Raw genomic sequence first — 10,909 nt, forward strand, 5'->3', positions numbered from 1 at the left:
GCGGTTACATACGGAGGCTGCTTCGGTACTGCAAGAGCCGCGTCGATGAATCGTGAGCGGAGAAAAGGGAAACTCGAAGGAGTCGGAGAGGGAACGTGAGGAGAAGCGGAACTCTCAAGAGGTCGACATCGCCCCTACCCGAGAACATCAAGAAGGTACACTTTGATTAGGATGGTTGAACTCGTGAATGATTCTGAGTCGGTGATGATGGAGAAAGAGAAGTTTTGTTGGATCAACCTTTCCCTTTCGTTCGACAGTTCTCGACACCCTTCCGATAGACTCGTCAAACATAGCAGCAATCAGAGGGGTCATCAAGTCGTCAAACTGGGGCCTATCGGAGACACAATTCCCTTACTTCTCCTCGAACTCTCTCGAACATCTCCTTCTCCTCCGACCGTCACCACCTCTGAAGGCAGGGCAAGAGAACACCAAGACTAGTCTCGATAGACTGTACATTCCGGCAGTGAGTACAAGTCCCACGCAGTCGGACTGTGCCAGCTGAATCAGTTCGATTCGCGCGCAGACAACCGTTGTAAAACTCTTTCGCTCGGCTTCTGAGGTAGTCCGGGATTGATTGATCAACTTTCTAGTAAGTCTCCGTCCTAATGAGCAGCTCTGAAGGCAACTTGAGCGCGTTGTCGCGCAATCATGTTCTCTTTCCTGTCTCTTCTCTTTCCACAGCTTATTGAAGGTTTCCGGTACTGACTCACAACCTAGTCTCGATCAATTAGCACTCTACATCCTCTCCTCTCAGTCTCACAAGCCCTCCTCGATCTCTACCCTCTCCTCGCGCGCCCTCTCTCCGATGACTCTCACGATTGCAGTCGACCCCGTCAAGAAATCCTGCAAGGAGATATTCGTCCCAACCCAGGATCTCAAGCGCATAGAAGTCGTCGCTGATGGACAAGGAGTGATGTACGGAGCGGCGATGGCAGGAGGAGCCGAAGGAGGAGCGGCGGTCATTGATAAAATCGATGCGTTGGTGAGAGCGGGATTACACTTGACGGTGGCGAGTGAAGGAGGAGCTCGAGTTCCTGGTTCGTCGGAGGGAAGTGGCTTTACTCCGCTGAAGGGACTGAAGGGAGAGCCTCAAGTCGGGAGGGATGGAAAAGTAGGATTCGCGACGTCTGGAGGACCGACTCAAGCTCTAGCGATCGCAGCCGAATACTACAACTCGAAGAACTCGATCTCTCCAGCTAAAGGCTCACCACCAACGGTCAAGGCGATCAGTTCGATCTGCGAAGGTGAAGCGACTGCTTTCGCTTATTTCGCTGAAAAGGTTCGAGGAGGAACTCCAGTTGTCGACTTCAGCATCAAGAAGCAACTTTCGAAACCCGTCCTCACCTCCTTCTCCGCCTCCTCCTTCTCCTCGAAAATCTTACCTCTCTGCGATCCTCCTCTCGTCGATCTGAACAAACCCAAAATTCTCGATCCCACCTCTTACGTTCCTCTCTCTCGACCATCCCCAGCCTCTGACCCCCTCTACTCTTCAAATCCTTTCAGTCCCTTTCCGACTCCTCAATCGTCCCTCCTCCTCACCGCACTCTCTTACGACTCCGAAAACCCACCTTCTCTCTCCTCCCGTTCGTACTCGGCACCCTCAGATCCGGTCTACCCTACGAAATCTCAAATCGAAGAGCTGCTCGACTGCCAAGAAGATCTATCGGAAGACGAATTACGAGCGATCGCAAAAGAGTCCGTCGTTGGATTCCCTCCTCCGTTCCCGTTTCCTTCTTCGACCGACAACGAGCAAACTCGCGCACAGCCGAAATCCGATTCTCCTCGTGCAGTCATCGTCTGGGCTCTCGACACGGATGCTGCTATCGGACTACCCCCTTGGGCCTTGGTCATCAGGAGGATCAGATTAGTCGATGGAGGAGCGATCTTGACGTATTACCGGGTCGGAGACGCTCTAGTTCGAGCTATGGATTCGACGAAACGAACCATCGTATCGACTCGCTCAGCTGGACTCAAAGTCGATCCTCCGTCAGACGATGCGCCGGAAGTCGCCTGGGTCGTCAAGATGGAGGAGGCGGAGGAGGAGCAGAGAGAAAACGCCGAGGAATCGTTAGGTTCCTACGCAGAGGAGAAGGGAGCGGTACAAGGTATGGTGATTGATGATGATGGTGTGGGCGGATCATTCGGAGGACGAGAAGGATCGGCGATGGATACCGGTAGTGAACGAGAACGAAGGGAAGATTCGGATGATGATGTTATAATCGACGAATCTTCGCTCGTACCTGCTCGACCGGTGAAGGAAGAAGAGAGTGATGGGACGGAAGACGAGGAGAAGAGACGGAAGGAGGAGAAGGAGAGGAGAAGAAGGGAGAAGAAGGAGAGGAAGAAAAGAAAGAAAGAGAAAAAGGACAGGAAGGGGAAAGGAAAGGAGGTCGACACCGAGAAGATCAAGGAGGAGGAGGAGGAGGAGGAGGAACCGGAAGAGATCTCGTTCACGTTGGCGCCTGACCGAACATCAATCAACCAACTCTCCGCACTGGTCAGCATAATCCACCGAGATTGGAAAGACTCGAAAGAATTCAGCAAAGCCGTCTCTGATCCGAAGGTCCTACTTACGTCAACGATATTGGGAAGTGCTCACTTCGACGACGACACCTCGAATCTGCGCGACCAAGGTGTGAAACACTACGTCGGTCCCGCTCGAGCGACCGCTCTCGCCTTTTTCGCTAAGAACGACGTTCGAAAGTTCTACTCCCTCATGGTAGAAGCTGGGTACAGATGTTTGGACGGTTACGAGGGGTTTAAGCGATCGATTCTCGGTCGCATCTTCACTCTCGGGACGTTCGATTCGTATTCCTCAGCTCAACCGACGTTCTTAGCCGGCCTCGCCCCCAACTCCGTAGCCGAAGACATCGTCACCGCTCTTCTGAACGACCCTGAGAATATGCGCATCCTCCTCCCCATCGGTACTCTTTCTCCGACTCCCGAGAACGCTTTCAAGCTATACAGCGACCTCGGTGGACTTCCCGTCGCCGGCATGAGCTCCCTCGATCCGCTATTCGCCTTCGGCAACGCTCAACCAGGAACGATTTCTCGTCTTTCCGGAAACTCCTCTCTTTGGACTCGACAACAACGCGAGGAACGAGTCCCGCCCTACGTCGTCAACTTCGCCCTCTCAATGAGAAACGAAACAGCAAAGATGCGACAACTCGAAGAGAAGCGTCTCGCCCGCGTTGAGGTGGAGGAGGAGGACGAGGAAACCGGAAGATTGGAATGTTTAGATTCGAAGTTCCGAGAGGAGGAGGAGGAAGCAGAGGAGGGGGAGGAGGCAGCAGATGAAGAGGATATGGCGCCGGCTAACAGAAACACGGCGAAGAGCCATGCAAGGAGTTGGAGGAATCGGGCGAAAAAGAAAGAAGGAGAAAGAGCGGAAAACGCGAAAGCTGTCGAAGAGATCTTACGGGCTGTCGCGAGGACTAAATCTTTCAGGTGCGTTGCTTCTTGCGATGCCTAGTATCGTGATTGTGTATGCTGAAGCTGGCTGTTCGACAACAGCTCGAAATACGGAGGCGAAGAGATCGATGTCGACGTTTTTCCGACGAAGCGTATAGGTTCCCTCGAAGTGCGCTCCAAAGTCCTTCACATCGAAGCGACGTGGGATTACGTGCACGTGGTGTCGCAATTCGCATCAAGCTTAGAATCGGCCCGCAAACTCCTGGAGGACGAACCGCTCGTTAAACGTTTCTTCCCTCGCGAAGGATACTCGCCCTCCCTAGCTATCGAATTGACTCAGCGAGTAGAGGACGGCTACGCCGCCTTCGTGGTACCTTTCTCCGCATTCGTCGTTCGTTTCTGCGAGGAGGCGCGGATTCCTCCGATCGAACCAGGATTGGATCGATATCTCGGTCTTAGATATCGAGGCGTTTTCGGTTCTTCGTCACTCTTCACGAGATCTCGAGTTCTTGCGGCCAGACTCCTCTCTGTTTCGGTCAAGGCAGGAAACACGAGGGTTCGGCAAATCCAGAAACTCGAAACCATCGTCAAACTCTTCCAGTTATCGAATCTCGACCCAGCCACCTTGAAACCCGAATCGCTCGAGGACTACGTCCGTTCGAAGCACCAGAACCGCGATTACGTTTATAAGGGTCTGGTGGAGATTAACACGGACAAGGAGGTCAAGGAATTAAGGTCGATCTTACAAGACCTCGGTTTGGACTTCTGAACCTCTCTCCTCTCCAAGTAGTCTCGTTTCGTGTCTCTCTCTCACGAAATACGTGAATAGTCTTCACAGACACATTCTTAGCATCACTGCTCTTCCTCGTTTCACATTCATATTCCGTTTTTTGTTTTTTCTGCACCCGAGATACTTTTTGGTTGGCTTCTAACAACAATGCTGCGAGCGCCTACTGTAAGAATTCGCGAAAAAGGTTGTGGGGAGAGTCGAATTCGCTTGAGAATCTCCCGGAACCCTCATCTCATTTTCTTGTCGACAGCCTACCTGATCAGTGAGTTTCTTCCCGCTCCGAGAGAGAATGTCGGACTCACATCGCTTCCGCCTTTGCGCCCCTCAACCACGACGACCGTCTTCTCTTTGGCAAGCGTCCTTCACGCACTTCCGGGGGGCTGCTCGATTCCGTCTCTATGACCCGCTCCGTGTTCTCTAGAAGTTGCATCGATTGCTGATCATTCGGCGCGAGGCGAAGTTGAGGACGTCGCGATCTAGAATCAAGACCGGTTCGAGGGTCATTCGGGCTCGTCTTCCTCGGCGAGGTCCTACATTGTAGCGAAGTCGCACCTCTCCACATCGATTCGGTAGCGTCGAGTATTGTCGTTCTTCGAAGGGAGGACAGTATGTAGGTCGAGGAGGGGGGGGAGATCAGGTCGGAGAATAGAGCGTTGAGTCTTTCGAGGATGTTCGGCCAAGAAGCTATGTGGGGGATGGAGCGTGCCGTCGATGGAAAGAAGGAGGAAGAGCGGGAAGTTGAAGGATGTCGAGCTGAAGTTCTACAATGAGTGCTTCGATCGCGGACGTGTCCTCGAGTCGACGTGGTTAGAACGAGAGGAAGAAGAAGAAGTACGAGTCCTGAACATCGAGTGGAGGGACAGCAACGGAAACTCCGTCGGTGAAACGGTCAGTGCGTTGTCCCACGATTCCTCTCTCTCGAATTGGGGCGATCAGAGCGTGTCGCGCATGAAAAAAAAATGAATGATCAGCGGAACAATGGAGGAGCGTCGTCAATGAAGTCACTACGCCTGAATGAACGAATGGGCGTTTTCAGTTTGACGGAAGCGAGGAGAAGAGGAACATGGACACGAACCAAGTAGTTGAGGAGTTTGCGATCGGTAGCATGCCTTTCGAGGTACTCTTTGTCGATGAGTCGTTCGATAGCCCGTTTGATCATTTGAACCGAAGGCGTGAAGCGATGTGAGAGCTGAGAGATTGTGTCGCTGATCAATTGCTGGTGGGCGAGCGTTTTCCTATCCTTCATGACTCGGACGATACAGGCCTGCAGATTCGATGGGAAGGGTTCAGCACTGAGCTTAGACGAAGTCAGAGCAACATTGATTGGCTCACCTCGCATTGAGTATTCCTGCCTTCCTCAACCTTGCTGTCCGTCTCTTGTCTTTCTTCAGCCGTTTCGATCTTGTTGACGACCGTTTGAATCTTGATCTTGTTGATCGGAGCCGAGAACGAAGAATTGTAGGAGAAGGAATCCGTTTCGTTGATATCGCGACCTTTCGGGAACTTCGACAAAACCTTATACTTGGCGCATGCTAGTGATTGGAGCGTTCTCTTGAGTTCAGCAGCGACCATGTTCGTCGAGTTCGAGATGTCCTATCACGTCGAGAAAGTTCTCGAAGTCAGTACGTGCGCTGCTTTGTGCAAGCGACAAAAACAAAAAAACTCACGATATAGGATAACTTCTCGTCATCTTCGAGCCCTTCGAACAAGGCGAGAACGATCATCGAATGAGTTGAGACATTCAATTCGTGCGACCTCGCCTTGAACTTGGCTTTGACTTCGACCGTTCCCATGTCGGGACGGAAGGTGAGTTTTCTTCCCGAATGTTTCTTGTCGTAGAACGCTTGAAACGAGGCGATACCATCTTGAAGGATGCGAGGGAAAGTACAGGAGGAGTCTTTCGAGGAAGAAGGCCAGTTGTTCGAACCACAAATGATTGGTGCCATTTCGAATGGCGCTCTCTGCCACGACGACAGTCCCGTCAGCGGTTGTTTCGTGGTCAACAAGGCTCGAAGTACTCACCTTTCCGGTCGAATCCTGATACCTCTTGTACTCTTCGAGAGTGTCCTCCGAGATCTTGACATCTTTCATCATTCCTTCCGCACTCTTCGTGAACGCCGCCCCCGCTTCGATCTTGAACTTCGCGAGCATGTTGCGTTCGGCGTCGTCCGACACGGAGCGTTGCGAGATGAGTCGTCGAGAAAGATGACCGTTGTAGTATTTCTCGAAAGCGTCCTTCTCGGAGAGGAATCGGAACAGGGCGACCGATTTATTGAGCACTTCGTCGACCTCGGTTTCCGTTTTCTAGATCGAAGAAGCGATCGATCAGCTGCGTGATAGAATCAGGGAAAGAACGTTGAAAGCAGAACTCACTCCTTTGAGACCTTTTCGAAGATTCTCGTCGATGAAAAGCGAAATGTACTCGGGCGATTTTCGGTTCTCGTTGACAAACACAGAGAATGCCTGATCACAAAATGCGAGAGTCAGTCGCCAGTTCGACTCTGACCACTGGGATAGACCGAGAGAAACTTACATCGTTGATCGTTTTTTCGAATGCCTTGTCGTCCGCGAACGCTTCGAGGAGTAATCGGTCGAATTTGTCTTTGAGGCTCAATACGCTCGCGACCCAGTCGATTGCGACTTTCGTCTTCGGATTGATCGGCGCCTCACTCGGTCCTTTCTTCTTCGCTGTTCCAGCTTCTCCCGTTTCCTTCTCTTTCCCCTTCTCGCTTGACTCGTTCGATGTTGTCGACGAAGTAGGTTCTTCATTGATCCCCTTTCCAATCCTCACGATCCATTCCGAGATTCCCTTCATCAATTCTGCCGGTCCTGCTTCGACTCTTCCGAACAACTGATACATGAGTTTGAGATCTTCGATTCGTTCGTCTTGGATGAGGGTTGATAGACCAGCTGAAGGATGAGTGATGATCGAAGTGAGATGGGAAGCGATGAGGACGCGGTCGAGGAGAGCGAGGAGAAGAGGTTCAGTCGACGAGGAGAGGTATGATCGTGCTCGAGTTTGTTCTTCCGATAGTCGACGGTGAATCTTTTGTAGGAAAGAAGGACAATCGCATTCGACCAACAACCTTTCGCTTTCCCTCCTGTAAAACTCCTCCGTTTGTTTCAACAAGGCTTGTTCGAAACTCGTCTTGTAAGGACTCTCTTGCGCTCCCGCCGTCCCTTCTCCCATGACAGTCTTCGTTCGCGAATTCAACGCGCTTGTGCTTCCACCAACGACCGGCGAACCTGCTCCAACTCCAGTTGACGCGACGATCGGTAACGGCACGGGTCCTTGATCCGTGAGAGAACACAGAATTTCGACAACACTCTGAATCGCTGACCTCGACACGACTTCGCCGGACCTTTCGATGCGGATCTGAGTAAGGAGAGTCGAGATGAGGTGATGGGCCACTGAAGTCGGATCGGCTGTCGGTCTCGGTGTCGGAATAGAAGCAGAAGGGGGATTGCGAGATGAGGATGAAGCTGACAGGGGAGGTGCGGGTTTCGGGCTCGTCGAGTAGAGTACGACGTGATGGAAGAAGAGGGAGTCGCCGAGCTCCAGAATTTTCGGAACATTTGCGGAACCGGCCCAGAACTTGTCCTACTCGATGACGACCACTCGTCAGTACTGAGCTTCATGCAAGTCAAGGAGACACTTACGAGGTATTTGAGTACATCTTTGAGTTTGCTCATGCAAGCCGTGTGATCGTCCCAAACATCTCTCAACCTGTCCAAGAAGAGCTGACCTTCTGCGGCTCGCGATACGTCTTCATTCGCCCCAACTCCTCCTCCTGAACTTCCCGAAGCTCCTCCGACTGTCGAAGAACCTGAGATTCCTATTGAAGCTGAAGCTGCATGAGGGAAAGTTGGTACGATTTTCGTTTTCGTTTCCGATTCGAGGTGGCTCGCGATGAGTTCCGCTACGGCGTTGTAGAGCAGATGTCCCTGAAATGATATAGCGGTGTTAGTGGCTGATTCGCCTCCGAGAGAGAGGAGCGAGAGAACCTACCTTTTTGTGAAGAACGAGAGTATAAGCATAGCGGTAATGTTCCTCGAACGAGAGCTGGGAAGCGTTGTGGCTATGAATCTGACTGATGGCGTCTTTGAGTCGATCAAGCGTGTTGTCCATCGGTTCCGAGGGCTGTAGAGGGCTAAGTTAGTTGCGAGAAGTGGAGCAGGATGGCGACAGAAAATGACCTACCTTCCGAGGTGCCTTAACCTTGCCCGAACCTCTCATCGGTCTACGCATCGCCATGATAACCTGCTGCTGTCCTTTCTGGCTGTTGTTGGTCGAGGGTTGTGCTTGATCAATAAGGGGAGGAAACGTTCGTTTTGCTGAGATAGAGAGTCGTTTCGGCCGTTGTTCTCGAGCTCGGAAGGTCTTACTAGCTCTTGAGAAAGTATTGAGATGTTCAGCCGGCGATTCGAGGTGGTTGAGAGGGGAACGAAAGTCAACTGACATCGCTTTCGTCTCTTCTTCTCACTTGTCCGGCTTCGACAATAGATCTCGACAGCTCTTACAGTACAAGCAGAGTAACTTTGATCCCCAGCGGTCAGGAATGTCTTCGGCGTGCGACTCCCCTCTTGGGGGATTCCTCGCTGCTTCAGGAGGACAGTTTCATTCAGCTCTCTACTCGAAACAAGGTAAGTAATCTCTGTACTCGCCCATGAAATTGTGATTAGCTAACATTCACCTCTCGGGTCAACGCCAGATGCGTTCGGGACCTCTATCTACACATCTCAAACACTTCCTCCTTCAACTTCGGTTGTCTCCTGTCCTTTCTCTCTCTGCATAACCCCTACTCTCGCCCGCGAAGCGATCCCTACCTCCCTCTTCTCCCCTCCTTCCTCCGACGAAACCGGCTCGTCTGCCTCAACACGGAAGAATCGTCAACCGAATCATGAACTTTTGGTTCTCTACCTCGTCCTCCATACCTTGCCCCCATCCCTCATATCCAACTTCCCCAAACTTCGCCTCGATCACGGACCTTATGTCTCGAATCTCCCAAAGGCCGATTCGTTTCGGACAACCTTGTTCTTTACGCCTCAAGAACGGGAATTGCTCAGAGGGAGTAATCTGTACGGAGCGACCGAAGACCGAGAACGGATGTGGAAGGAGGAATGGCAGGAGTTGACGGAGAAGTGGATCAGCGACGAACGAGTGAGGAAGGAGTTGACGTGGGAGAGGTGGCTATGGGCGAGCTCGATCGTCTCGTGAGTCCGGGTCTCGGTTCTTTTCCATTGTGTCATCCTGCGACATTCGTTCAACGCGAGAACTAACCTGACGCTCGTGCGCATAGATCTCGAGCGTTCCCTTCCCATCTTCTCGACAACGACAAATCGAATTCGACGCCAGTTTTGTTCCCCGGAATCGACATGCTGAATCATAAACCGACGGCCAAACTGACCTGGTCGTCTGACGTACATACTGTAACGACTGCGACGAGGGAAGGAGGCAAAGATGGCTTGGGAATGTTCAGCATCGTTGTGGACGAGGAAGTTCCCGCCGGTGAGTTTTGTCTTCGCGAAGCTCGCACGCTCGCAGTGGAGATGCTCACTGTAGCTTTGACTATTCCGTCTACAGACTCGCAAGTGTTCAACACGTATGGAGCTAAATCGAACGAGGAGCTACTACTCGGCTACGGTTTCGTTCTCGCCTCCCCTCCAGCAAATCCCGCCGATTGCGTTGCTCTCAAGCTGTCTCTACCGCCGAACTGTTCCGAAGCTCTCTTCGACCTGATACATCTTCTCAAACTCGAAAACATGCGACATTTTGTCGGACGAAACGGCCAACTACCGGAAGAACTGAAAGCTCAAATGCGACTACTTCTTTCTCCGCCGGAGGAGGTGGAAGAAATCTACGAGGCAGTGAAGGGAAAGGATGACGGAGAGATCAGATGGCAAGATCATGTCGCGTTCTTGGGTTGGGAAACCGAATTGGACATGCTCGATACGCTGGAAGGAATGCTCGGGAGCAAGATGATGGGCTTACAAAGTGTTGACACCAGTCAAGGAGACGAGGGCATCAGAGAAGACGTGAGGGAGATGGTCGACGTCTATAGACAAGGTGGGTTTCGTCTCGCTTGTCGAGATAGGATTTCACGCTGACTTCGGCCTGCACAGGACAAATTGAGATAATCGAGAACGCGATTAGATGTAGGGATGAGCTCATGGCGGAAACCATGAAAAAGGCAGAGGAAGACGGTGTCGAGATGGACTTTGAGGAAGAGGACGAGCAATAGACAATAGACTGTGTAGACAGCGTCTAGATCCCGCTGCCTGGAATGTTGCCAACAGCTTGATCCCGGCTCTCGTAGTGTTGATTGCGAGCGGAAAGGCGGACGAGCATGGACTAGCGTGAGCTCGTCTTTCCACTTTTAAGCTGCAAAAGTTGCAGTCTGACTATACCTACGCAGCGAATCTCATTCTGCAATGACTATGTGAATGCAAAGCTTGTCAAAGCTGGAATCAGGTTCGATCATTCGAGCTTTTTCTCTCGCCGCTTCTTCGTTTGATACCGCTTGAATCTACCAACAGTACTGCGGTCCCTTATACAGGAGCTCCGCTAGGCGAGGCGAACACCGTCATGTTGCCCCCGTCCTAGGCATGGCGAGAGCAAAGCTCATTCTTCGTTCCTTTTCTCGAGCTTCGCAGAAAGCGTAAGCAACGCACGGCGCGAAGACAACGACTCCGGCACACTCCAGCGAC

General features: G+C 52.0%; 3 protein-coding genes across 3 annotated transcripts; 2 read left to right on the forward strand and 1 right to left on the reverse strand.

The window, feature by feature from the left end:
- Positions 1–805: 805 nt before the first annotated feature.
- Positions 806–4,180, forward strand: JCM6883_001741 (uncharacterized protein; the record flags this gene model as incomplete). Its single annotated transcript, XM_076635607.1, has 2 exons — positions 806–3,447; positions 3,514–4,180. The coding sequence occupies 2 exons, from the start codon at positions 806–808 to the stop codon at positions 4,178–4,180; spliced, it is 3,309 nt and encodes a 1,102-aa protein (XP_076484409.1).
- A 1,025-nt stretch (positions 4,181–5,205) lies between these two features.
- JCM6883_001742 (cullin family protein) lies at positions 5,206–8,456 on the reverse strand (the record flags this gene model as incomplete). Its single annotated transcript, XM_076635608.1, has 10 exons — positions 5,206–5,211; positions 5,277–5,465; positions 5,534–5,794; positions 5,869–6,162; positions 6,224–6,505; positions 6,575–6,664; positions 6,735–7,802; positions 7,862–8,146; positions 8,211–8,342; positions 8,403–8,456. The coding sequence occupies 10 exons, from the start codon at positions 8,454–8,456 to the stop codon at positions 5,206–5,208; spliced, it is 2,661 nt and encodes an 886-aa protein (XP_076484410.1).
- Positions 8,457–8,760: 304 nt separating this feature from the next.
- JCM6883_001743 (SET domain-containing protein) lies at positions 8,761–10,443 on the forward strand (the record flags this gene model as incomplete). Its single annotated transcript, XM_076635609.1, has 5 exons — positions 8,761–8,845; positions 8,914–9,415; positions 9,502–9,710; positions 9,786–10,268; positions 10,325–10,443. The coding sequence occupies 5 exons, from the start codon at positions 8,761–8,763 to the stop codon at positions 10,441–10,443; spliced, it is 1,398 nt and encodes a 465-aa protein (XP_076484411.1).
- Between the last annotated feature and the right edge of the window lie 466 nt (positions 10,444–10,909).

This window comes from Sporobolomyces salmoneus, assembly GCF_050403485.1.
Source record: "Sporobolomyces salmoneus JCM6883 DNA, S_salmoneus_JCM6883_v1_ctg119, whole genome shotgun sequence".
NCBI classification, from domain to species: Eukaryota; Fungi; Basidiomycota; class Microbotryomycetes; order Sporidiobolales; family Sporidiobolaceae; genus Sporobolomyces; species Sporobolomyces salmoneus.